The sequence below is a fragment of the Desmodus rotundus genome, chromosome 9 (assembly GCF_022682495.2).
Source record: "Desmodus rotundus isolate HL8 chromosome 9, HLdesRot8A.1, whole genome shotgun sequence".
NCBI lineage: Eukaryota > Metazoa > Chordata > Mammalia > Chiroptera > Phyllostomidae > Desmodus > Desmodus rotundus.
The window spans coordinates 51,688,173-51,715,475 of record NC_071395.1 but is presented as its reverse complement, the minus strand read 5'-3'; the positions used below and the strand labels follow the sequence as shown (position 1 = coordinate 51,715,475).

At 48.4% G+C, this 27,303-nt stretch overlaps 2 protein-coding genes and 1 pseudogene across 6 annotated transcripts in view; 1 reads left to right on the top strand and 2 right to left on the bottom strand.

Annotated features, from left to right (window-relative positions):
- Positions 1-20,721, bottom strand: part of PIWIL2 (piwi like RNA-mediated gene silencing 2) — an 83,755-nt gene extending 63,034 nt beyond the window's left edge. The window contains exons 1-3 of one of the 4 annotated variants that reach the window (XM_071219233.1): positions 19,357-20,721; positions 19,006-19,078; positions 15,574-18,143 (exon numbers count right to left, since the gene is read on the bottom strand). The gene's annotated coding sequence lies outside the window, so the exon portion shown is untranslated. Of the gene's footprint in view, positions 1-9,953; positions 10,520-15,573; positions 19,201-19,356 lie in introns of those variants that run through there. The other 3 variants (XM_071219234.1, XM_053910427.1, XM_024560760.3) reach the window with 3 other exon arrangements.
- Positions 5,790-6,669, top strand: LOC112305011 (heterogeneous nuclear ribonucleoproteins C1/C2-like; annotated as a pseudogene).
- Positions 20,722-20,887: 166 nt separating the features above from the next.
- POLR3D (RNA polymerase III subunit D) lies at positions 20,888-26,082 on the bottom strand. Of its 2 annotated transcripts, none has more exons than XM_024560979.3 (9): positions 25,954-26,082; positions 25,552-25,721; positions 24,361-24,404; positions 23,634-23,785; positions 23,347-23,471; positions 22,747-22,915; positions 22,118-22,383; positions 21,516-21,668; positions 20,888-21,344 (listed from the first exon to the last, which is right to left on the bottom strand). In XM_024560979.3, the coding sequence occupies exons 2-9, from the start codon at positions 25,714-25,716 to the stop codon at positions 21,222-21,224; spliced, it is 1,197 nt and encodes a 398-aa protein (XP_024416747.2). In that variant the 5' UTR covers positions 25,717-25,721; positions 25,954-26,082; the 3' UTR covers positions 20,888-21,221. The 2 variants fall into 2 exon arrangements, with proteins under 2 accessions (XP_024416747.2, XP_024416748.1); XM_024560980.3 differs by having other exon boundaries at positions 21,582-21,668.
- Between the last annotated feature and the right edge of the window lie 1,221 nt (positions 26,083-27,303).

Here is a 27,303-nt window from a genome sequence, read left to right as displayed (position 1 = left end):
TTTGTGGCCATTTCATAAATGATACATGTAAATTCAAAGAAAAGATAATACTTTTATTTAACCCAGTCGTGTGTCCTAATAACCGGGAATCAACCAGCGACCTTCCATTTTGCGGGATGATGCCCAGACAACTGAGCCACGCTGCCCAGGGCTTTGATTCTATGTTTAAGTCATCACAGTCATTTGCTGAGGGGATGTCCTGGGTGTTGTACAACTTCTCAAACCTCGGATTAAGATTGGACACTGCCATCCCCATTTCCTGGTACTCATACAGTACTTGCTTTTTATCACAGCAACCGCAGAAAACCCTACTACGCAGAGGCAGACCATTATTAAAAGGATAACAATCTAATGTTGAAACCATGATCTACTTTGTACTTATAGTCCACACAGCGTTCTACAGATGCTGAGTATCATTGTGTTTCCCTCAAACATTTAAGATAGTCTGTGGTACTTACTCTATGGCCTGGCTGCTGCAGCACCCTGGGGCGCCTCGGGACATAATTCCAGAACTGTGGGTCCAACAGAATTGTTATTCAGTTTGGGGGACAAGATTCTTGGGGGGAAATTCAAAATCAGATTGTCATGCTTGATATTACTTAATAATGTGATGTTAACAAATTGTGTAAAGAGTTAATACTTTTAAAAAACTGAGTCAGCACTAAGTTTGAATCCCGGAGGCTCCCGTTTTGCTGGACAGCCGCCAGAAGAGAAACAACCAGGCCTGCTGGGCGCCATTAGGACAAAGAAAGAACCATCGTGCCTACAAGGGAATCCCAAACCCTCAGAACAGGTCTATAGAACATCCCGCCTTTTCATCTTGATGAGTCCCGATGGTAAGGTTAGGAAGAAATGATCGCTTTCTAAGAGTGGTCATATCTAGTGAGCACACTGCCTTACTAACACCGGTGGACCAGGGGCAGGCAATAGAGGGAGGGTCAGAAACTGTTTTAAAGTGACTTTTGAAAAGGCAGTTAGTTCAGTGCTCAACAAAACAGTTGCCTGTGGGTGGTGGGCAGTGAGGAAGGTCCATCAAATACCTCGAGTGGCTTGAGCCCACTGTGATCAAAGACCTATCATTGTCAGACCGCAAATGCCCAGAAATATAACGAAGGTTAGTTTAAAGGGCTACAGCGGTCTGGCCAGGGTCAGTGGATCGGACTGAGAGGGCAGCACTGTACACTGGACAAGTCAACTGTGGTGAGCCACCGCCAGCAGTCCCAGGAGGGGTCAGTTTCCCGGACTCACCTGCCTCTCCCTGTGCTGTGGGCCTCCCTCACTGAGGCACTCTGCAGAGTCCCAGGCCTGGCATGCAGTCAGAGCTGGTGCACCTGAAGCACAGAGACCTTTACTTGGTGCCCACCCGACGGCAGTGGGAGTGCTGTGTGTCTGGTTCAATGGCAGGCCTGGGCAGTGCAGGCCAATCCACAGCTTGATTCCAGTGGTCGGTCTCATCAGAGAATGGACCCTTACCATGGGCACCTACATGGTGACTCAGGTGGTTCCACCGACAGCCACGATTTGTTTCCATGGTTTGTGGCCCCGAAGAGGGAAGTCTATAGTTTAATCTGCCAGTCTGTAGTTTTCCGAAAGGCCAAACAGCCAGGCCATTGTCAACAGCCCAAGAGTCAGTAAAAATACGACAAGATTCACAGGCCTGCTGGCTGGAGCTGTGAGGACGGTTTTGAGTTCTGCCTCCTGAGAGGAGCGACCACATCTGTTTTCCATTCCACACAGCTGGCACTGACACTGAATGGCCACAGAAGCCCCGTAGAAGACATGGGTTCACCAGACCATCAGTGAACCAGGCCTGGGCTTCCGGAGGACCTCTGTGGACTGAAAGGCCCATCGAGCCAGTGGCTTGCCTTAGGCTGTGGAGTGGAGGATGACGTTTCCCCTAAAAGGCTAGCTGCCCCTTTTCACGCGAAGCTGAAAATGCCGGCTGGCTCAGGCCAGGTACAGACTCACATTTCCACAGGTGAGGCATGTTGGGTTCTCCCCCCATCATTATTTGTTGAGTCCAAGTTTACCTATCCCCCAAATATCAGTCACAAGGCATCTTTCTAGGGGTGTGTGTTTTAACACTCTTGGGTGTTCAGTTCTGACAGACCAATAGCAAGCTGAAAGCCACTTTTTAAAAGAGGTGTATCTCTTAGCCATGTCAGGGAGGCAATAACCCCCTCGAGGGCTCTGGTCAGGAAAATGATCAATCAGAAGGAATTTTTCCTCAAAGAGGTCACAGGCTGCAGGGTCCCACAGACAGCAGCACTTCTCTACAAACACCAATTCCTGCTGGTGTAATCCTTCAGACATTTCTGAGCATTCACAGTACACTCACGGAAAACACCAGGATCAACTACACACTCAGCAACAAAAGCCACAAGGACAGCACATGAAATTGGCCCAAAGCCCTGCCCACTAGGTTGGTGTGTTGCAGCCTGTCAAGGCCAGACAGGTTCATAGCATTTGGGCAGGTGGAAACATATTCACGGAGCTGTGGGGATGCTTGACATGCCTTTATTCACAGGTGGGCGAGCCATGCACACTGCAAGCTGCATGTCCCTGCGTGTCACACTGCATGTCACCTGTCCCTCTCCCTCCCTGCACGGGGAGCTCCTAACTCCCTAATATACTAAATACAGAGAAAGCCAGCAGGGAGTCAGAATACATTGTGTAATACAGAGAGATTCTGCGCATGTGAGCCCACTCAAGGCTATGAGAACACAGCTTATCTTAGTTCCCCAGATATCTGGGTGAGGAAGCCAGACTGCCTCCATTTACCCTACAGTTGGTGAGATCCTTTCTTCTCTCTGAAAATGGCAAGGACAGCCTTCCCTGGGGAGGAAGCCAGCACACTCCAAAGTCCTTTTTTCACTTGCTCAGAAATGCGGTTAACAAATCTTGTCACACAAAACGACACGCAATAGTCGTTCCTTTATTCTTTCAACAAACATTTATTTGGGGCCTATTACATGAAAGGAACTATTTTAAGTTTTGGGGATATGGTAATGAACAAAACAGTCTACTCTCACATAGCTTATGTGAGACAAAAAAGGAAATAAAATTAAATCAGATGGTGATAAGTGCAATGGAGAAAAAGAAATCAGGAATGGGGCATAAGGAGTGTCAGGGATGGGACATTACTAACTTATGTAGGGTGGACAGGGAAAGCCTCAGAGACCTAATGGGAGTAAGGAAACCAGACAGGACGGTGATGTATGTAGGGACTTCTGGTCAAGATGGCGGTGTAGGCAGACATGGCTTGCCTCTGCTCAACTACATCAAATTTACAAGTAAAATATAGAAAAATCAGCACTCAGAACCATCAGAAATCATATTGAATGGAAGCCTGACAACTACGGAGTTAAAGAAACCACATCCATCCAGAGTGGTAGCAGGGATGTTGACATGCAACGGGCTGGTTCCTCACCCACGACAGGTGGATAAAAAATTCCAGAGGGATATCTCTGGAGTGAGGAGTCCCAGCCCCACACCAGGTCCCTCAGCCTAGGGTTCCAGTGCCAGGAAGATAAGTCTCCACAACTTCTGGCTTCAAAAACCAGCAAGAATTGAGTCAGTTGTAAAAACTTTTGGAGCCCAAGCAGGTCCTCTTAAAGAGCCCACACACGGGCTCCCCTCACTCCAGCTGAACACCAGCACCACAGTAGCAGCTTGAAAGATACAAGTGGCATGCAGGGAGAAACTGAAGTGTCTGGCATCAAGGCAAACAGAGGCCATTGTCCCTTTTTTAAAACCTCCCCCCACACAGCCACAGAGCTAGCAAGCTGGAGCCATATCTGAGACTCCAGCAACCTGGCTAACACTGTTTGACCCACCTTGGAGATCCCCAGAGACTCCACTCCACCCAATTTACAGGGCCACCCAAGATGCTTTTCCATATGAATGGCTGGTCTTGGTTAGGCTGCACAATTTCCTAAACCCTATCAAACAAGCAACACCTTGCCTCTCAGCCCCAGGCCAGGCAATAGCAGCAGCCAGCCTAGATGCACAGATTAGCTTAACGGGGGAATCTCCAGTCCCAGCACAGGTAGCATCCTTCTCAGATTGCTTTAAGACTCAGGCAGGGTGTCCCAGGGCAAAACACAGGTGCGGGCTGACCTTGGCCTGTACTACCCTGGAAACCCCAGGGCCAGTGCACCTATGTGGATAGCTACAGACCACCACATCCAAGTACCACCACCCCACTCCTGCACAGCTGATCCTCCACAGAGGGTGAAGTTGGTGGTAAGTGGTCACAGCCAATCCTTGCAGCTGACTGGCCTGGGTAAATCCCTCCTATTTTGTCAACAACAACCAAGGCTCAACTACAAAAGGATAGTATACTAAGCCTCTCTTAGTACCTTGAGTACCTAGCTTGGGTGATAGGGGAGGCTGTGCCACTGGACCCTACAGGACACCTGCTACATTAGGCCACACTAATAAGACATGGAGTCAAAGCAGCTCCACCTAATATATAGAAACAAACTCAGCGAGGCTGCCAAAACGAGTAGACAAAGAAACGTGGCCCAAATGAAAGAACAGATCAAAACTCCAGAAAAAGAGCTAAACAAAATGGAGACAAGCAATCTATCAGATGCAGAGTTCGAAACACTGCTTACAAGGATGATCAAGGAACTCAGTGACGACCTCAATAAAGGTTGCATAAAAAAAAAAAATCTGGTCAGAAACAAAGGATACACTAATTGAAATAAAGAACAATTTATAGGGAAACAAGAGTAGAATGGATGAAGCTGAGAATCAAATCAATGATTTGGAACATAAGGAAGCAAAAAACAACCAATCAGAACAACAGGAAGAAAAAGGAATCCAAAAAAAAAATGAGGGTAGTAAAAGCAGCCTCTGGGACAACTAAGAAGTCCAACATTCGCATCATAGGGGTGCCAGAAGGAGAAGAGAAAGAGCAAGAAATTGGAAATCTATCTGAAAAAATAATGAAAGAAAACTTCTCTAATTTGGTGAAGGAAATAGACATGCAAATCCAGGAAGCACAAGAGTCCCAAACAAGATGGATGTAAAGAGGCCCACTCCAAGACACATCATAATTAAAATGCCAAAGGTTAAAGATAAAGAGGGAATCGTAAAAGCAGCAAGAGGAAAGCAGTTAGTTACAGGGGAGTCTGCATAAGACTGTCAGCTGATTTCTCAAAAGAAACTTTGCAGTCTAGAAGGGACTGGCAAGAAATATTCAAAGTCATGAAAAGCAGGGACCTACAACCAAGGTTGCTCTACCCAGCAAAGCTATCATTTAGAATCGAAGGGCAGATAAAGAGCTTCCCACACAAGAAAACACTAAAAGAGTTCATCATCATGAAACCATTATTATATGAAATGTTAAAGGGACTTATTTAAGAAAAAAAGATCAAAACTATGAACAACCAAATGTCAAAAACATATCCTGTCAACAACTGAATATAAAAAACAAACTAGCAGACAAGAACAGAGACAGAATCATGGATACGGAGAGCATTTTGATGGTTGCCAGGCAGGAGGGGGTTGTGGGGGAATGGGTGAAGAGGTGAGGGGACTAAGAAATACAAATAGGGACCATTTGGTGAAGAGACAAAGGCCAAACAGTTGTGGCCACCTTTCTGACCTTGATCAGCAATCATCTACTCTACATAGAACCCAGGAATGGAGATTCAGAATCGAATATCTTCTCCCTTCTCCCTCCAGGCTACAAATCATTTGAAATATGTAAGTTAGTGGAACTTTGCTTGAGTGAGATCTTTTTGATCTTCAGCTACATTTCAGGTTTGTGAGGAACCTTATCATCAAAGACAATGGCCAGCAATGTTACCAACAAGACAGATCCTTGCTCCATGAACTCCCATGTATTCATTGGGAATCTCAACACTCCTTTGGTCAAGAAATCTGATGTGGAGGCTGTCTTCTCAAAATATGGCAAAACTGTGGGTTGTTCCATTCATAGGGCTTTGCCTTTGTTCAATATGTTAACGAGAAAAATGCCTGGGCCGCGGTGGCAGGAGAGGTTGGCAGAATGATTGCTGGCCGGGTTTGGGACATTCATCTGGCTGTAGAACCAAAAGTGAACTGAGGAAACGCAGGTGTGAAACGATCTGCAGTGGAGATGTGTGGCTCCTCTTCTGACTTGGACCATGGCTTTCAACAGGATTATGACAAGAGGACATAATTTTTATTATGACAGCACGTGTTCCTCCTCCCCCTCCTATGCTCTGGCTGTAGTGCCCTCGAAACGCCAGCGCGGATCAGGAAACACCTCACGAAGGGGCAAAAGTGGCTTCAATTCTGAGAGTGGAGAGCAAGGATCTCCTTCCAAGTCTGGAAAGTTGAAAGGAGGCGATCTTCAGGCCTTTAAGAAGGAATTGACCCAGATAAAACAAAGAGTGGATTCTCCACTTTTCCAGTGGAAAGCCTGGAAAAAATTGAAAAGGAACAGAGCAAACAAGGAGAGGTGAAGGATGATAAGTCAGAAGAGGAGCAGAGCAGCAGCTCCCTGAAAAAAGATGAGACTGATGTAAAGATGGAGTCTGAGGGAGGGGGCACAGATGACTCTGCTGAGCAGGGGGACCTACTGCATGATGATGATAATGAAGATGGGGGGATGGCCAGCTGGAGGTGACCAAGGATGATGAAAAAGAGGCCGAGGAAGGAGAGGATGACTCTTAAGCACATAGTGGGGTTTAGAATTCTTGTCCCATTGTCTCTTCACCTAGGCGCTCCTCTAAGATCAAAATTTTCACCCGATCCTCTCCCCCAGCTCCGTCAGCATGTGCTCACTGTCCTCCCCACCTGTTCCGCCCGTGTTCATTAACTCATACAGCCCTGCACCTAGTCCCACTTTCACTTCCTTTGATGCTCTTAATAGTTAAGTCTTACCCTGTAATTTGTGCTTTTAATTTTGATACCTCTTTAGGACTTACCAATAAAAAGGGTGTGTGGTTTTTATTAAAAAAAAACAACAACAAAGAAATACAAATAGGCCCTGGCTGGTGTGGCTCGGTGAACTGAGCACTGGCCTATGAACCAAAAGGTTCGATTCCCAGTCAGGGCACATGCCTGGGTCGCAGGCCAGGTCCCCAGTTGTAGTGTGCGAGTGGCAACAGATCGATCTCTTGCACACTGATGTTTCTCTCCCTCTCTTTCTCCCTCTCTTCCTCTCCCTCTAAAACTAAATAAATAAAATCTATAAAAATATAAAATAAAACAGGATATGTAAGAAGGCAAAATACATTTTAAAAAAAGAAGTACAAATAGGTAGTTACAGGATAGTCTTTGGGATGTGAAGTATAGTATAGGATATGGAGAAGCCAAAGAACGTATACACATGACCCATGGACATGAACAATGGTGGGGGGATTGCCTGAGGGAGTGGGGGTGCTGGGTGGAGGTGGGGAAAGGGGAAAATCAGGACAACTCTAATAGCATAATCAATAAAATATAATTTTAAAAAAAGACATGAAGGTGTCTGTGGGTAACGGGTTCTAGGGAGGGAGAAAATAATGTGGAAACCCTGAAGCTGGACCTGCCGCTCTTACAAAGTAGCCAGACTTGTGTGGCTGACGCGGGCTGACCGGGAGAACAGGACATGAGGTCACGGTGGTCAGGGAGGATCCCACGAGGTCTTGTAGATTGAACAGACGTGGCTTTTACTCTGAATGAGATGGGACGTGACAGGATATGGCACATTTTCCAAGATCTCTCTGGCTGCCCAGACTGGTGGGATGGGGGTGGGAGAGGGTGCAGAAGTAGACCCATCAAATAAGATGCAAAATCCCACAAGAGAGGATGTTAGTTTGGTCAAGAGCCATAAAGCTGGAAGCAGTAAGAAGCAATAACATTCTGGTTGGATTTTTCTAATTGTTATTTTGGAAAATGGAACCAAATACCATTATCCCAGCTTTAAAAAAAAATAACAGTAATTATTCAATGGTATCAAATATCTAGTCAATATACAAATATTCCTGATTGCCTCATGATTTTTTTTTACGTTGCCTAAGATAAGCAATGGCTGGATATTCAAGTAGTGAGAACAGATTTTATTCAGTGACTACTGACAGTAGGGAAAAGAAATAAGCCCCATTCTGATTTGCAAAGAGGTGACTGGGGATTTTAAAGGGAGAATGGGCGGGAGGGGGAGGGGACGGAGCTGGGAGAGGAGACTGCTGAGGGTTGGTCACTGTAACTGTGACCAGGCCAGCAGCATCTGCTAGCTGGAAATGACGGCAGTTAGGGTTCTATCCTCCCAGACACTGGGAGACAGAAGTCCTTGTTCCCTGATGACAGCATTTCAAGCGAACGGTCTTCAGTTCCTTGAGACACACACTCTGGAGTTATAGGTTATTCATATACATCTCAAAGGGACAGAGGAAGGATTCACAATTATAAGCCCTTTTAAGCAAAAGCTCTAATCCAGGGAGGTTACGGCCTTAGTGAAGTGTTAGCTAGAACAAAACGCAAAAATTTTTGACAGCCCTGATCTTTTCTAAACAAGAACTCAAAAGGGACTGGGATGTCCTAGGGACAGGCCTTAAGCTGCCAGAAACCACATTAAAGCCTGGTGTAGACTCAGTGCAGCGCTTCGGATGCAGTCTCCAAGCTGAGTTTCCTGCAGTTCTCAGAATCAGTATCTAAATAATGTCCCTACATTGCCACTGAGTGATATTATCTCATAAATGTGTAATCTATGGCTTCCTCTCTTATTCTTCCCCTTTTTTCCCCTTAAAATTTGTTCCAGGAAGAAACTGCCACTTGCCCTGTCAACACAGTCAGGATTTTGCTGATTGGACTCACATGGGTTATTTTGGGCCCTGTATTTCCCAAAATTGGTGGTTAGAGTTGGGTGGCTTACTAGACATCCAGGAGGGGATGGGAGAGTAGGCAGGTGGATGGCAGGCCAGGACACAGAAGAAGGGTCCAGGCTGAGACGATAAATCGGGAGTCACAGACGGAGTTGAAAGCAGACTCTGGATGAGCTCACTGAGGAAATGAGAGTGAAGGACAAGGGCAACATTCTGAGGCCTGAGCCCTGGGCACACCCATGTTTAGAGGGGGGGGCCACGGGAGGTACCAGGAAAGGAGACTAGGAGCACCTCCAGCAGGACAATGAACCTTTGGGACAGTGAGCCCAGAGCCAAGGAAAGAAGGTATCTGAGGAAGGGAGGAGTGATCACCTGTGTCAAATGGCACCGTGGGTGCAGTAAAATGAGGACTGCAAAGTCACTGTTCAGTTTGGTAAAGGCCTCACCAGTGACCTGCTGGGTGGAGTGGAGAAAGGCCGACAGGAATGAGTTCAGGGGAGGAAGGAGGACAGAAAGTGGGGACAGGTAAAGACAACCCTTTCAAAAAGTTGCGCTGCAAGGAGGAGCAGAGAAAAGTGGTAACTAGGGGCCAATGAGAACTTGAAGGGAAATTGGTGGTGTTCAAAGTGGGTCCATGGGAGCCTACTTGTATCCCGTGAGGCTGATCTAATGGAGGGAAACTGGAGTGTGCCTGTGTGTGCGCACACAAGTGCTAACACTTGTGCAGGGGAGTGCTGAGCAGTACCCTTGAGTAGGTAAGAGGGGTGGGAATCTAGCGCCCAGTGAAGGGCCTGGTCTCGGAGGAGCACACTTCACCCTCAGTGACAGGAGGAAGGCTGTGCCCCTGACAGTGATGCAACAGACAGCGAGATGCTGCAGGGGGAACACGATGTTCTCTCCATTGTCCCTGTTCCCTTAACACACACCAAGCAGGGTCCACAGTGACAGTGAGAGGGGGGAGGTGCTGGGGGGCCAGGAACTTAGGAAAAGCTGTCAGGAAGTGCTCTCTGGGCAGTGGGGAGTAAATGGACAAGGACAATTACAGTCGATTATTGGTCTTAAGGTGAGACCACTCCACTTGGTTGTGGGTATTTCTCCAGCCAAGTCGAAGCCCTCAGGGCAGATGCTGAGTCAGCAGAGATGCAGACTTACTCAAAAGTGGGGTTTTGTCAGATGAGTAACACAGGCCGGGCAAGGCCACTGAGAATGAGTGCCAGGAAGTGGTTGCAGCTGCCTGTGTGTCTACCCTGCAGTCCAGGGTGTGCTTATGTAAATGAGGCACATTGGAGCTCTTCTCTGTCACAGTTGGGACCAGTGGTTGTTCAGTTATTCTTAAAGTAAGTCAGAGCTGCCATACTACCCACACTGTGCCTCCTTAGGTTTTTAAAAGAAAAAAATAAAATCTATCTGTCAAAGTCACTTATTTTGGGGCTCTATTTCCTATAGCTGAACCTAATCTTAACTAATTAATCTTAACTACTCAGCATCTTTTTATTCAATGCATTTATAGTTTAAAAACAACATGGTGATGATCCCTTTGCCCTTATAGGTGCAAGAGCAGCACCCTGTCGATGAGCATGTGAACTGGGGCGAGCGGTCTGGAGGTAAAGATGTCACAGGGTTTGATTCAGCAAAGCCTTTTTTAAAAAACATATTTTATTTACTTACTTTTAGAGAGAGGGGCGGGGAGTGAGAAAGAGAGGAAGAGGAACATTGGAGAGATACATCAACAGGTTGCCTCTCGCACACCCCCAGCTGGGGACCTGGCCCACAACCTGGGCCTGTGCCCTGACTGGGAATCTAACCAGCAGCCTTTTGAGGATGCTGGCTGGTGCTCCATCCACTGAGACACACCAGCCAGAGTGAGCAAAACCATTTTTAATGAAGAATTCTAAGGTAATAATTGAGGATACTGGCAACAATTTAACAATAACAGTGTTTATCACATAACTTTTTTAATTAGTGAAAAAGTGGGAGAACCAAAGTGTGCTGACATTGGTGACTGCGGGTGAAACCGGAGTCCACCAGTGGGTTCCAGTAGAGCCGTCACCGCTGTGTGGTACGGCACAAGAGCCGTTCCCAGAACTGTCTACGGTTACCTCGTTCTGGAGAAAGTTTTAGAGCTGCACTGAGCGTACAGTCAGTGTTAGGCACTGAGTGTGTTTTCTGTGGAATATCCTGTTTTGAGGAAATGAACCAATGAGAACTTTGTTTTGGCAGCATATATAGTCACAGAAAGCTTTACATTCAAATTTGACTTTGGGTGGTGGGCACACAATGCAATATAAATTTTTTTTTTTTTTTTTTTTGTATTTTAGCCAACCATGGGGAGTGTGGTTGATCCACAGTCTTTCCTGCCTCTTTATTAAGTGCCAGCCTGGATTATGGGGGCTAGGAAGGAAATACTACATTTCCCAGAATCTCTTGTGCTAGGCCTCTGCATGCCACCTTGGTTCCACCCACTGAGATTTAAAGGTGAATGTGCAGGTGCTCTCTCTACCACTCAGATTGTTTTCTGCTGCCAAAGCTGTGGAGGCAGCTTGATTCTTGTCTCTCTCTCTATTCCCTGCCCCATGTCTGGTCTATCAACAGACCAAGCTGGCTCTTCTTTTGAAATAAGTATCTAGCATCCAAGCACTTCCCAGCACCTCCACTGTTACCACACTGGTCCACACCACTGCCATCTGTTGCCTGGGAGACTGGCAGCCTCCAAATTGGTGCCTCTGCTTCTACCCTTGCCTCAACACAGCAGCTAAGTGCGCCTTTAAAATTTAATTAACACTCATTACAACTAACCATATCACTTAGGATAGCCAAAGTCCTACAATGGATTAAGAGCCCTTCATGACCTGGATGCCAACCCCACACCTTCCTCTACTGTTCTCCCATCATTGCTCCTGCTCCCGACAGCCAACTTGCCAGTCTTGATTCTAGCTGTCCCCACTCCCATGTGATTCTGCTGGTTCCATTTCTCAAATGACGGTTTCTCAACAAGGCAAACCCTACTCAGAGACATGCCCCACTACCACACACAGACTCTCTTTACCCTTAAAGAAAAACCCAAGCACGTGTCATCTCCCAAATACTATGTAACTTACTTAATGCTTATTGTCTGTCTCCCTTACTAGAATTCAGCTCCACCAGGACAGAGACGGTTTTGTTTTGTCACTGAGGTACCCTAACTTCGCACTGTGGCTAGTACACAGTAGGCACACATTCGGTGTGGGGTTTATTCTTTAGGTGTACCAGGGTCTGACTTTTAGTTCTGTGGTTCTGCAGAGGCAGCTGAGCCTGTGGGGACTTCCTAATCCCTGGACTGTAGCAATTCAGAGTGTTCTGGAACTTACTCTGTCCTGACCCCCGCTTCCTGATGCAGGTAGGGATGCAGCTCCCCTGGTGGGCCAGTTCCCTGGCATTCAGATTCCTGGAGGGCAACCTATCACTTACTCCTCCAGCTTCCCAATCAGTCCACAAATCCTCATTGTCCTGCATTCACCTTTTCTGCTTAGAATACCTAGAATTATTCTATATTTCCACTCAGCACTGAAAAATACACAAGTAAGGTTGTGGGGTCAATGATGATCAAGACTGCACTTTTTTTTTTCTGACTGGCTGGGTCTTACATGTAAATGTGCCAGGTAGAAGGAAGCCCAGCCCCTGCTGCAGCTATTGGGGAGGTGGACCAGTGACCAATCCAGTGAAGGGAACAGAGGAAATGCTTCAGAAGAGCTGAGTCAGAAGCTGGCCACACAGGGCTTACTAGAGTTGGCATTCTATCCCCAGTTCTTCAGCTGACACCTCTGGGTCCCTACCTCACTTCAGTCCCTACCCTCCATCAGAACATGGGCAGCTGACACAGCCCAAGAGGAAATGTCAGCATCACATCTGTCACTAGCTACTGCCAACCTAAGAAGGAGAATGCCCAACTGTGAGAGCTTCCTGCACTGGGCTGGGAGGGGGACACAGGATCCACTTCTGTGCACTATACTAAGAAATAAACTTTTTTTCCTTTAAAGATCCAAGTGTTGAGTGATCGATTCAATTGGACCAGGAGACCCAGGAGACTCTCCAGACTCATGGATTCACAATTATAAGCACTTTTAATTTTTCCTTTTTTTTTTTTTTTAAGAGAGAGAGAGAGAGGAGAAGGGAGGGAGAAAGGGAGGAAGAGAAACATCGATATGTGAGAGAAACAACATCTATTGGTTGCCTCTGGGGTGCCCCCAGTCGGGGTCTTGGCCCACAACCCAGGTATATGCCCTGACTAGGAATCAACCTGTGACCTTTCAGCTTGCAGCCCGCCTTCAATCCACCAGCCAGGGTGCACTTTTAAATCAATCAATCAATCAATCAATCAATCAATGTTCTAAGAAAGAAAGATCAGGAGTCTATGTCAGGTGTTAGCTGGAACAAACAGCAGTTTCTTTGACAGTTCTGATATTTTTCAAACAGAAACTCAGAAGAGACTGGGTTGTCCCAGGGACATGGCCTCAAGCTGCCAGAAGCCGCGTTACAGCCTGGTGTAGACTCAGTGCAGGGCTTCGGATGCAGTCTCCAAGCTGAGTTTCCTGCAGTTCTCAGAATCAGTACCTAATAACGTCCCTACATTGCCATTGAATGCCATTAGGTCTTAAATGTCTTAAAATCTATGGCTTCCTCCTTCATTCTTCCCCCTTTACCCCTTACAGTTTGTTCCTGGAAGACACTAAGTCACTTGTCCTGTTGACACAGGCAGGATTTTGCTGACTGGACTCACATGGGTTATTTTGGGCCCTGTATTTCCCAAAATTGGTAGTTAGGGTTGAGCTGCTTACTAGACATCCAGGAGGGGACAGGAGAGTAGGCAGGTGGACATCAGGCTTGGTGACAATTGGTTGTTTCCAAGAAATTGGTTGTGTTCAAGATGGATCCATGGGAACCTACTTGTATCCCATGAGGCTGATCTAATGGAGGGAAACTGGAGTGTGCCTGTGTGTGCGTGCACGCGTGCTAACACTTGTGCAGGGGGTGCTGAGCAGTATCCTTGAGTAGGTAAGAGGGGTGGGAATCTAGCGCCCAGTGAAGGGCCTGGTCTCGGAGGAGCACACTTCACCCTCAGTGACAGGAGGAAGGCTGTGCCCCCGACAGTGATGCAACAGACAGCGAGATGCCGCAGGGGGAACATGATGTTCTCTCCATTGCCCCTGTTTCCTTAACACACAGCAAGCAGGGTCCGCAGTGACAGTGAGAGGGGGGAGGTGCTGGGGGGCCAGGGACTTAGGAAAAGCTGTCAGAAGTGCTCTCTGGCACTCTCCCTCTGGGGAGCATGCCTGTGCCTTTCAGCTTCCCCCCTCCCCCCACCCCAGGCATTTCCTTTGCCTTCCCCTCCTAAGCTCCAAGGGTCCTCCTTTTGCTTCTGTACTTGTTTCCTGAGCCCACACAGCCCTGCCGGCTCGCTTCTCCTACCTCTGCAACTTTCAAAATAAACTTTTTCTTCTGAGCGCTTGGCCCTGAATTCTTTCTTTGCCAAACTCAAGAACCAAAGTCCACTTTACCCACCAATACCACCAGCAACAAGAAAAGAAAAACACCAAAAAGTCCCGCAGGTTTTGACAAAGCGTTCCCTGACAAAATGTGACTGCCACTTAGGATAAAACTGTAAAGTAGAAGTCAAGTAAGTCCCCCACAAGGTGCCTGGGAACTAAGTGAAACCTCTTCACTGGAAGCCAAGGAGGGTCAGAAGGGACCAGCTCAGAGAGCAGACCTGACCCGGCAGGGTCTTGGACTATGCATGTCTTTCAAATGGCAACTGCTACAATTTCCTCTGGAATTATCCAATGCTAGCCCTGGGATACCTGTAACATTTCTGTTCTCTGCCTGCAATTCTGAAATTGCTTTGAGATTGAGAAGTTGAAGGACCTGTCCTAGAAGCCTCCCAAGCATAGCACCCAGGATAAAAAGATCCTAAAACCTTCCAAAGAGAAGAAACAGATCACAAAATACTAGAAATGGAAGCAATTACCTTCTCAACAGTAACACTGGAAGCTAGAAAATGGTGGGACAAAAACTTCAAACATCTGAGGTAGAATGATTTTAGACTAGGAATTCTATACCCAGCCAAACTACTGATCAAGTATGCCTTGTCATTCATACAAAGGCGGTTTTAGATATTTTAAACAACTCACTTGCCAAATATGCTTCTTAGGAAATACTGAAAAGTGTGGAAAGAGGGAGCAAATGAAAAAACGGGGAGAGGAAATGGGAACTAGGAAATAGAGGACTCAACACAAAAGACTCGGAGGGACTCTTCCAGTCAGGGTCAAGGGCAGTCCAGCACAACAGTCCTGAGCGGCGCGGGCGTCTGAGGGCTCCAGGGGAGCCGTGCACTGGAGGGACTGCCTCACTGAGAGGGACCGGGTTAAAAGGAACTCGGTAGTTTTGGTGGATGCCTCGAGAAATTTTGCATTGCCTACATAGAAAACTAAGCAAATTTCTTTAAGTGAGGAAATGTTTAACACAATGGGGACTACGTTTTACAAGAAAAATGTAATCATATATAAATATGGCTTGGCTATGAACATATTAGTTTAATCAAAATAACAATCACTGAATGTTGGATTTAACCAGAAAAGAGAGGGGCTGAAGTACTCTGGGCAACAGGGAGTAAATGGACAAGGAAAATGTAGTAGATTATTGGTCTTAAGGTGAGACCACTCCACTTGGTTGTGGGTATTTCTCCAGCCAAGTCGAAGCCCTCAGGGCAGATGCTGAGTCAGCAGAGATGCAGACTTACTCAAAAGTGGGGTTTTGTCAGATGAGTAACACAGGCCAGGCAAGGCCACTGAGAATGAGTGCCAGGAAGTGGTTGCAGCTGCCTGTGTGTCTACCCTGCAGTCCAGGGTGTGCTTATGTAAATGAGGCACATTGGAGCTCTTCTCTGTCACAGTTGGGACCAGTGGTTGTTCAGTTATTCTTTTGTTTTCTTAAGATTTATCTATTTTTAGAGAGAGGGGAAGGCAGGGAGAGAGGGAGAGAAACATCAATGAGTGTTTGCGTCTCATGTGCTCGCCACTGGGGTCCTAGCCAGCAACCCAGGCATGTACCCTGAATGGGAATCGAACCAGTGACCCTTTGGTTCACAGGCCAGCACTCAATCCACTGAGCCACACCAGCCAGGGCTGGTCAGTTACTCTTAAACACATATGACAGAGGCTGCTGGGTGGTCCTGTGTCTGCTCTTAATTTCTTCCATGATGAGCCCTGACTTTTAGGAGGGTACTTGCTCATTCAGGATAAAGATAAGGGTTGACTATATCCCTGCTCTCTGGACCATGGTATGTAACCATAAATATATGGGACAGCTCCCAGGAACCTACCTGAAAGGAGGTATGAGACACCCCCCGTTATTTGGAGGATACAAAACTTCTACTCATCTGGCTGCCTGGGGTGAAGCACAATGACTGGAGCTCTGGTCCCCCAGTAGCAACATGAGGATCTGGGCCACAGCCTAGACGCCAGGGGCAGGTTAAGCTGACAGGAGCCGGAGACCCCTGGGGCTTGGTGGAGCAGAGCTGCCATACGAGCTCATACTGTGACTCTTTAGGTTTTCACAAGAGAAAATAAAATGCTATCTGTTAAAGTCACTTATTTTGGGGTTCTATTTCCCATAGCTGAACCTAATCTTAAATGGTATTTTGGAGAAAAATTTTTAACAAAAAAAACTATCTATTTTAAGTATCTTCTTTTAATCAATCACTTATAAATAGTTGTGCACCCACCGGTCTTTTGGTGTAGGGACAAGTCCTTTCCTCTGAGGGCGGCCCCATGGATCAGCACTCCGCGGAAACCACACACGCCCATGGCGCACTGCTAAGAGCACCAGTTTGGGGTTCTCCAGAAGTAGAATGAGGAGCAATCTGAATGCAGAATTGCCCTGGATGTTTACGATTTCCCCATCTTTACATTTATCTCGCCTAAACTTAATGCCACAGTGGTTTTGAGCGACTCACCTTTATTAAGTCTTTCCAAAGCACTTACCTTAGTTTCCATAGAAATAAGAACTTTCTTTTAGCACTTGGTTTATCTATCAACTTACATATTCAATTAAAATAGGTATTTATCTAATTTGCATCAAAAACACTTTCTTTCAGCCCTCATATCTATTTCATACAATGTTTCATTGAACTATGCAATTACCATCATGAATACAACCGGGAAATGCAAGCCTGGGAAAAACACAGCTGGCTTTGGAAAGCACGCACCCCAACTGCAGGAGCAGAGCGCTCCTCTCACGTCAGCCACTCTGACGTCTGATGGAGGGGAGAGAACGGCAGTTATCTCTTCAGAGGGGTCAGCGAGTACAGGTCAGGCCTCCTACTCAGCATCTTTTTATTCAATGCATTTATAGTTTAAAAACAACATGGTGACGATCCCTTTGCCCTGATAGGTGCAAGAGCAACTCTTACACCCTGTCGATGAGCATGTGAAGTGGGGCAAGCGGTCTGGAGGTAAAGATGTCACAGGGTTTGACTCAGCAAAGCCTTTTTTAAGGAAGAATCCTAAGGTAATAATTGAGGATACTGGCAACAATTTAACAGTTAGAGTGTTTATCACATAACTTTTTAAGCGGTGAAAAAAAAAGGGAGAATCGAAGTGTCCTGACATTGGTGACTGCAGGTGAAACCGGTGCGTCCGCAGGTGGGTTCCAGTAGAGCCGTCACCGCTGTGTTGTACGGCAGGAGAGCCGTTCCCAGAACTGTCTACGGTTGCCCCGCCCCGGGGGAACGTTTGAGGTCGAGCGGCTCAGTTGGACCTCGTGGGTAGGTCTGTGAGGATTAGAGGACACAGTCCCCTTCAGCTCGCTCACAAGTATCTGAAATGCAGATGCTCCTTAACACGGGAGCACTACTGCTGTTTTGGGGTGAGATAAGGCGTGATAAAACTATTATTCATAATATACAGTTTTGGAGTCTGAAAGAATGTGCACTACATGTTAAATCTTGTTTTATAGAATAAAAGGTGATTGAACGTTCCAAAAAAATTCTATCTAGATACACTTTGTTTTACTGCAGTGACAGTAGTTTTTGAACATCACAGCAGCTCTCATGGCCTGTCCGTCATTCCTGCTTCTTCCAGACAAACAAAATCCTGTGTCAGGCAGCAAGATGCCCAGTGACAGGGGAGAAAGCTGGTCCACCCGTCCTTCTTTGCCCGTGCCCTAAGGGTGGGTAGGCAGCCCAGCTCTGTCAGGGAGATACAGGGGCAAGTCCCTTTGGGCTTCTGAAGACTATTCCTCTCCGACAGGAGCACGATGAGAAAGTTCCTTTACTGCCTTTTACTTTGTTTCCTGCTGTGGCTTTGCGCACTGTCATTGGAAGAAATAATGCTGGGCCGTAGCAGCCACTTTACAACACTGAGGACAGCAGAACAAATGGATCCGAGAAAATCTGTATTTTTTAAAATCCTAACCTGAGGACATTTTTCTCATTGCTTCTAGAGAAGGGAAGGGGCTGGGTAGAGAAACATTGATTGGTCGACCCCACTCCCCCACCGCCCCACCCCACATGCGCCCCAACTGGGGATCCAACATGCAAACCAGGTATGTGCCCTGACTGAGAATCGAACCTGCAACATGTTGGTGAATGGGACAATGCTCCAGCCAACCAAAACACGCCAGACAGGGCAGATCCAAGAAAATCTTGGTGAGGACTTGGCTACTAACCCATTTTTTGCAACCACCTCCCTGAAGACTTCTTGCTACATGGGGTAATTAAGCAGCTTGTGTCCCTGCCAGTCTAGTTTCCTGTTACTCGTGCAGACCACATCCTGACAGGAGCATTTTTCTGTCTGGCACCAAATAAATGCTTTAAGCCCACTCTAATTTAAAAGCAACCCTATCAAAAAAGCTGCTGTTATCTCAATTTTGTGGAAAGTAAATAAAACTGAGCTTAGGGAAGTGATTTTCTCCAAAGTGACTGGTGGAGCTGGAGTCAAGCCCAATCCTGACGCTAAAGCCCACATCTGTCACTTAACCACGTCACTAAGAAATGATCAAGCCTATAGTTCCCCCTTTCGGCGTCTGAAGAAAATGCACATGTCGATGCGGGAAGTAATACTACATTTGCATCCACACGTGAATGTAGCTTTGGGATTTTACTCCCGTTATTTGCACTAATTTGTTGGTAGAAATGTATGTTTCAGAGGCTCAGCCAAGAAAGCAGACTTGCCTTGGCCTTCTTCCACACTTTTACTGATGACATCCGACGTGTGTATCAGGGGACAGACACAGGTCATGTGGACCTGAAATGGTGCAATGGTGAGCGTGAAAGTGGTACATGCTCCTGCTCAGCTTTCTGGGAAAAGTCAAAGAACTGAAGACTGAAAAACACCAAACGTCTAATGAGGTGGGGCCTTGGTTTAGCCTAAAAAACAGAAGAGTATTTTTGAACCACAGAAACAGGAGAGAGGGATACAAGGAAGACCTACTGGCAGAGCATTAGCTATTTAAAAGAAGAAAGCATCCAAGACCAGAGAACAAAAGCAGTGGGCTCCTCATAGCTCAGCCTTAGACCGAATACCTGTTTGCAAGGAACCTCCGCTCCAGCCCTCTGCAGACAGGAGCCCAGACCACCACACCGCAGTGCTCCTGCGAGCTCTTGGCTACAGAAGGGGCAGTGACTGTTGAATCTCCTCACAGCGGGCTAGGCAGCTGAAGGGGCTCTATGTAGGAAAAGCCTCAGCCATGACCGAAGATGACACTAACGGCAGGCATAACCATTCAAAATCCGAGGTTACCTGCAAGGCAGGAGGATGATTGTTATCGTGGCCCACCTGTTCCCCAGGCGATCTGCCAGGCTCACAGCAAGGGGAGCTGCAACATCAGCACCTAATAACCAGACGCTGCTGCAGGCTTTCCCTAACCTCTAAGATGCCCCCCACCCTGCCCTGCTGAACCAGGGAAAAACCCTGCCCTGTGGACAATGGGCGAGGGCGGAGGAGGACCAAGTGTGGTGACCTGGTGAGAAGAACAAGAGCACAGACCATGCACTAAAAGGCCAGCATGGCCATGGGGACTGGGATCCAAGCCAAGTGGGTGAGCCTGGGGGTGCTAGGGCAAGAGACAAAGGTGTGCCTCTCAGGTTTAAAGCTTTTGAAGGGGGAGGTCATGCCAAATGTCAGAGGCCATTATTTAATACACCTCTGACTTCTGTCTTATGAAGGGTTGCTCTCCAGCAGTATTTGACTTAGGGTAGTGATAACTCCCTAAGAAAATGATTAATTGCTCTTTTGAGAAATATTTCAATGGAAGCTAGAGAGTGCTACTACTTATTGCAGAGGTGCGGGCAGGGGCAACAAGTCCTGGGACCACTGTGTCACCCGAAGGCATGCATAGGGTGCTGAGAGGAGTCTCTGACTTCATTTGGTAGAACCTACCCATAGCCAGCACCCCACAGCAATGCACAGCAAGCACTCGGCTAAGAATGCTCAGGAGGGAAAGGGCACAGAAGGGCCCTGCACCTTCAGTCTCAGGCCTGGGCACAAGCAACTTGGAGTAAGAATGCATGGACAAAAACGCTCTGTTCACTTCTTCCAACAGATTCTCAGAATCTCTATTTTGTTTGAAAACAGACTCAGGCAAAAGGAAGGGAAACTAACATTTATTGAGCGACTACTGTGTATGTCTGGCCTTGTGCAAGGAGTTTTCATCTACAACATTCCATGTAATCCTCACACCAACCTCATGAGGTAGGTATTATCCTCATTTTAGTTGGATGAAGCATACAAGCCTCAGAAAGGTTAGGTAGTTTGTCCAAGGTCACACAGCTAGTTACTGATAGAGCTGGGCCCGAGTGTGGAGTCTTAGACATGAAGACTCCCTGCTTGCTCTCTGCCCTTTGCCACTGCCCTCGGGAGAAGGGAGAAGGGAGAAGGGAGAAGGGAGGAGGGAGGAGGGAGGAGGGAGGAGGGAGGAGGGAGGAGGGAGGAGGGAGGAGGGAGGGGGGAGGGGGGAGGAGGGAGGAGGGAGGGGGGAGGGGGGAGGGGGGAGGGGGGAGGGGGGAGGGGGGAGGGGGGAGGGGGGAGGGGGGAGGGGGGAGGGGGGAGGGGGGAGGGGGGAGGGGGGAGGGGGAGCAGCAGTCCTTCCACCACTTCCCACTGAGGGAAGAAGCCTATCCTCTTCCACAGACCATCCCCCTCCCGGGGGGAAGATGCAGTCAGTTGAAGAGATAAGACATAAATATAAAAATAAATAGAAGGGACAAGTCCCCCAGCAGCAAGGACATGCAGTATCCACACTGTGGGAAAAACTGGGACAATGGATGCCAAAGACTGGAGTGAGTGGGTGGGCTGAACAGGCCCTTCCTGGGTGGCAGATTTTACAGCAAAACGTCTGGAGCACGCAGCAGCCTTGGGCACGGCCATCAGCATCCTCCATCTGCTCTTCTTACCGGTGTTTGTGATCCAAGAGGGATTCAAAATCGGGGGAACATACAAGTTTGTGCTTTATGTGTCCCAGGACTGTCATCTCCCCCGTCCTACTGTCTCCAAGGCCCACGGACACCAGCTCCTGCCAATCCACAGAGAAGGCAATGAGAACCAAAACCGCCACACAGCCCACCAACCAGTCCTGATTTTAATGTGATAATCCCCAAAACACTTCTCCTTCATTCAGCACTGATTATTCAACAAACCTCAACCTCTTAAAGGAGCCTCTGCCCTTGACCTTACAGGCTCTCACCTGCAGGAAAGAGCAGGCGGTCCCCATCGTTACATCCAGAGTCACCTTGCCCAGGAGCAGCTGTACCTTTCCTGACTTGCGGATCAGCAGCTTGCCAACCTGCCCCTCTGTCAGGTCAGCCAGGGTACAAGCATTCTCTGCCAGCTTGGCCTCCTGGGAAGAGTCAAGGGGTAGAAAGGGGGTAAGGAGTTGTTTCCCCATGCTTCATGAATGAACCCTTTCCCAAAGGGATCAGTGGCAAAGGCTACCATGAGCTCCCCAAAGAGGGCCTTTCCCTAGGGCTGCGTGCCAGTGGTTAAAAAACAAAACCCACAGCAAACCAGTAAACAAATGGACAAGATATTAATAACTGCTGACACTGGGTGATGGCACATGAGGGTTTATGTTCTCTCATTTGTGTATGTTCCAGTATTTTACTGTAGAAAGTAGACACGCATATAATCAAGGCTAAAGCACAAAGCCCCGAGCCCTTTATGGGAAGAAAGAACAAACACCTATTATTCTTGCAATTCAGCTTGGGTGACACACCCTACAGGTCTCTGCTTCCCTTCCTGATCGAGCCCCCTACCCCATAATTCCACACAACTCATTCCTGAGCATACCCGGTCTTTCTCCTGCTTCACAACCAGCATCTGTCCATCCTCACTCTGCACCTCTGTCTTTACAGGCTTGACGTCCTGAGTTGGCGGCTGGCCCGGGAGCGTGTCTGGCAGCTGCAGGAACAGCAGCTCATCCTCCTGCGTGAGGCTGAGCTCCCTGAGCAGCTCTGCCACAGATATGTCCTTCGGGAGGCTCGGGATCTTTCTGGCTGCTCTGGGAGGAGCCTTCATCTTGGCCTCCTCCTCCTCATCTCGTGGCTCCTCTTTCACTGCCCAAGATAACACAAACGGAAGGGCTATTAAGTGGCCACCCTCTATGTCACCTCATTGCACCCATCCCTTCACTCCCAACTGCTCCACTGTCACTCAGCCAGGAAGCTGGAGGGAAACACGGGCTGCACAGAGGAGTTGTGTGACCTATCTAATGAGGGGTATCTGTGCCTAGGCCCACCAGTACCTGTCGCCATGAACCTTCTGAGAGTTCGACTTTAGCATCTTTGTTCAGGCCATGTATTTTACAGCTGGAACGGGAGGGGACCTGCTTACCAGCAGTAACCCAGGTGGCATGTAGGGGGGAGTGGGGGGTGGGAAGCCACAGATAAGGAAGTGAGGTATTAACTGACACAGAGTACCTTTCACAACAGGCACATCCACCTCCATGTCCTCTTCCTTGGAGCCAGCCAGCCAAGGTTTAACATCTGGTTCTTCATTTTCCTCCTTGAACAGCCACCCGGAGTGAGCTAGAGGCAGCTGCACAGGCATGTTTCGAGTGTCGTTCCTCAACCCAGGGTCATCGATGAACTGCCAAGGAAGTCAACGGTTCACACAGCCTGGCCAGCATACACACACACTCGGACTGCAGTCCACCTCAGCCCACTCCTTTATTATTATTTTTAATCCTCACCCAAAGATAGGTTCATTGATTTTAGAGAGAGGGGAGGAGGGAGAAAGGAGGAGAGCTGGGGGAGGGCGGGAAACATCGATCAGCTGCCTTCCATACATGCTATACATGCCCCCGACTGGGGATCAAACCTGCAACCTTTTGGTATACGGGGCGACGCCCCAACTGAGCCACTCAGCCAGGGCCACTTTAGCCCTTTGCTAACTGAAGATTCCTGCTGTTCACCAGGCTTCCAGGACATCAGAGAGCAATTCTTCCCCCAACCCTGGCTCCCTTGGGCCCTTTCCACAGCCATATAAGAGGCCCACCCCCCAAGCCTGCGGGTACCTACATCATCCTTCTCCAGCATGCGCAGGATCTGTTTTGTTTCTTCATCTGTCTCTCTCTTCTCTTTTTTGATGTTGATGATATGAGAAGGCCCCACGTCCGACACATCCACTGTCTTATCCCAGTTCCCTGCAGGAAATCACCCCAATCACCAGGGGTAAGGAAGAGGACAACAGCAAGGAAAACGAAACTAGGAGCAGGGTCTACCCACTGCCCTTGCCCTTCTCTCTCAGGCAGTCTGAAGTGAAATCCACTGAGCCCTTCCTCCCGGAGCCCCAGCAGCTTCTGTACCCTTTTTCTTCATCATTTCAGCTGGGCCCTGCTCAAAGATGGAATGGGACTGGATCACTTCTGGGCGACCCCGGCCCCGCCCATGCCCCTCTCTCTGTCGGTCTCTGTCCCTTTCTCGCTTCTCCTTCTTGATGGTTACTTCTTCCTTGGGCCTGGAAAAGAGAACGGACCAAGGGAAACTACTCACTTACCCTGCCTCCCACAGCTCTCCACTCCACCTGAGCCAATAACTATTGCACATCAGGAGAAACAGAGCCTGATCCTATGTCTACCACCTTTTGCACTCCATCTATGGGCAGTCCTTCCAGTCTGTTTTGCTTTACCTTCTTGTCTGAGAGTCTACATTGGAACTATGACTCTAATGTTGAATTCTACAGACTGCCCCGAAATGTTTTTTTTTTTTTTTAATTGACTGAAGACAGGAAGACTGTAATGTAAATGAACTTAAGGGAAAATGTGATACATCTTTGTCTAAACTATTGAGTCTCAACTCTGGCTGCAAAAGGCAATCACTCTGTTTCATTGAAAACAAGTTACATCACAATTTCTGGGAAGGACTCCCAGGCAACAGTATTTTTTTAAAACTTGCATATTACAATCAGCTGGGAGTGAAAAGAACTAAATACACAAATTTAAATCTCCGAGCCCCATACCTAGTTATTTCCCAAAAGGCCCAAATGCAGAGCAAGTAAATAAGGGGCGAGTATTCACAACGCCAGCTACTCACTCTTCTTTGATCTTCCGACTGATGATATTTGGGGTGAAGGTTTTCTGAAATGAAATACAGGAGTCACTGATTTGGTAAATTCTCATCCCAAAGCACAGAGGAAGAGAAAAAAACCCTATGGGAATCTTCTATGGACCAAGACGGCCGTGCCACTCTTTCGCACATTCCACGCTGCCGTCAGAAATTTATACAGATAGGCAGGTACTTGAAAAGGAGGAACTGGCAGGCAAGTCATGGTGGCAGCAGAGTTACACATACAAAGGGACACCAAAAACCATTTCAAGAGCAGCCTCAGTTTCTGCCCTCTGAAAGGAGAACCCTCAGGCCTTCTAAAAGCAAAGGAATTTAGCTAATCTCACCTCTTTTCTTTTCCTTGGTCGGGTAACATAGGGAAAGAACTCAAGTAGAAAAGACAGAGATCAGCCAGGACTCACAAACAGATGACAGGTTAGACTGTCACCAGAACTTACCTAGGCAATAAAGTCTTAAAAAAAAAAAGGTGGCTCGTGCCCACCCAGGGACGCTCCACTTTGCTCTGGCTGGTGTGGCTCAGTGGACTGAGTGCCCGCCTGCGAACCAAAGGGTCACTGGCCCTGATTCCCAATCAGGGCACATGCCAAGGTGGCAGGTCAGGTCCCCAGTAAGGGGCGCATAAGAGGCAACCACACACTGATGTTTCTCTCCCTAACTAAATAAAACATTTTTTTAAAAAATGGCTGCTTTATGCTTGTCATCACCCTCTCTCCCCACTTTAAGGGTTACTCTTCACAAGTACAGTCATAAACAGAATAAGACACAGAGCCTCTAATGGCATGCCTAGAATCCGTTCCACTCTAGACCAGAAGAGTGCACAATGGGATCACTGACAAACTGGGAACTCTAAAACTGACGGCAGCGTTTATGCCTGCGTGACTTTCATAGGTTTCTGAATGCTGTCCAAACACAGAAAGTTAATAAACACTGCTCAAGTTGATTTTGAACTAATTAGAATCCTCTGCCCTTCAGCCATCTCACAGAACCATGTCAACAGCTTGCATTCATCATCTAGACTTCAAGGTAGGACGGGCTCCCCAGAATGTGCAGGCAGAAGTCTGGGGACTAGACCCGTGAGATGCACCACCAAGCCTGGTGTACGTGAGGATTTAACATCGACTGAACCCCAGCAGCCTGTAATTCCAGGTAGTCGGGTACCTTCTTGACTCCGCCGAGGGTGAGGTCCCTGGAGCGTATGGAGGGAAGGCGGCCGGGGGTGAGGGGAGGCGCCGGCCGCCGACCGATAAGTCCCCGGGCCCCGGAGAGGAGGGTTCGGGGCCCTCCTGGGGCGCTGGGCTCGCCGGCAGCATTGCCTTCCGACATATTGCCTGGGAGAGAAGAGGGAAGGGGCAACAAAGTCAATCCGGGAGACGGCACGCGGACCCGAGGCAGAACCCCACCCACCTGGCCGCCCGCCCCCCAGCAGTGCGTCTCTTCGCGCGGAGTCTCAGCTCCTCCCCGCCCACGTGGCGACTCCCAGGACCACCCAAGCCGAGGCCCTTGGAGAGCCCTCTCCCTAGATCCCCGCCAGGCACAAGGCAGGCGCGCGCCCCAACGTACCCCGACTCCACACAACCCGGGTCGCAACTTCAGCTCCGGCACCGCCCGTAGCGCGCCCAGGGTCTCGGCGTGGGGCGGAAGTCTGCGTGGCGGGGCCTAGGTGCCGCCATCTTGCCGCCCGGCGGAAATGAGGTCGGTGGGCGGGGCGGGCCACACTATTTATCCGGCGGCTCCTCACTCGCCTCCGCCTTCTCTTCCCGGTTCTTCCCGGAGTCGGGAAAAGCTGGGTTGAGAGGGCGAAAAAGGAAGAGGGGTCTGGTCGTGGTTACGCCTCAGGGGTCTTGGGCCTGAGCAGGGGGCGTGTAGGCGTCCAGCTCAGGCTTGGGGGCCTCGGCGGCCGCCATCACACAATGTGAGCGTTCTCCACGGAGGAGCCGTGGGGCACTGGGGTCGCGACTCGCCATGGGGAGAGGGGCACCCGGCAGAAAGCGGGACCCGGACCTACAGTCGGGGAGCTCTGGGCGACTGCGAGCTCGGTGATGACCTTGGAATGGTCGCTGCACGGCTGAGCATCGGCCTCACCCTCGCTCGGGGGTCCCTTCCAGGGATTCTAGGTGGGGTCCTGGGGTGACGCTGTGGGGGCAGCGCTGGAGCGTCTGCAACGGACCAAGCGAGTACTTAGTGGTACCCGCGCTGGGCTCAGGACTGCGGGTCCTTAGGTGGGCTCTTGGTCCAAGCCTGGAACTTGAAAAACGAAGTTTACTGGAAGGGACGAATTTAAAGAACTTTTATTGTGACTCCGACATTTGTAACTTAAGAAAAAATACCCTTTACTGTCCCCGTCCCCGCCCCCCCCCCATACACCATGTGAAAACCATGTAACAACATTAGGGAAAGTTTGAGGGAAGGAAAAAATTTCTGCTAGAATTCCACATGGAATACTATTAAAACTTTTGTAATATATTCCAGTCTTAACAAAGCTGCCGTATTGTACTACAATTTTGAATCCTCCCTTTTCAAATAACATTTCTTTGTTGCAGTACCAAAAGATTGGGTAATTCTCAGGTGGCTATGTCATGATCTGCCTATTTTCCTGTTTGGACACTTAGAGTGTTTCTTTTCCCTGTTGGAAGTAAAGCCGTAGTGAACATCTGGTGCACTTGACTTTTTTTCTTCTTTTGGATTATATCCCTAGGATAAGTTTCCAGACTTGTGATAACTGGCCAAAAGAAGATGTACTTTTTTCTTCAGTAATTTTTTAAATCTCACCTGAGCATATGTTTATTGATTTTAGAAAAAGAGGGAAGGGGAGGGAGGGAAACATCAGTTGGTTGCTTCCATTCGTGCCCTCACCAGGGATCAAACCCTTAACCTTTTGATGTGAGGGATGTTGCTCCAACTGAGTCACCC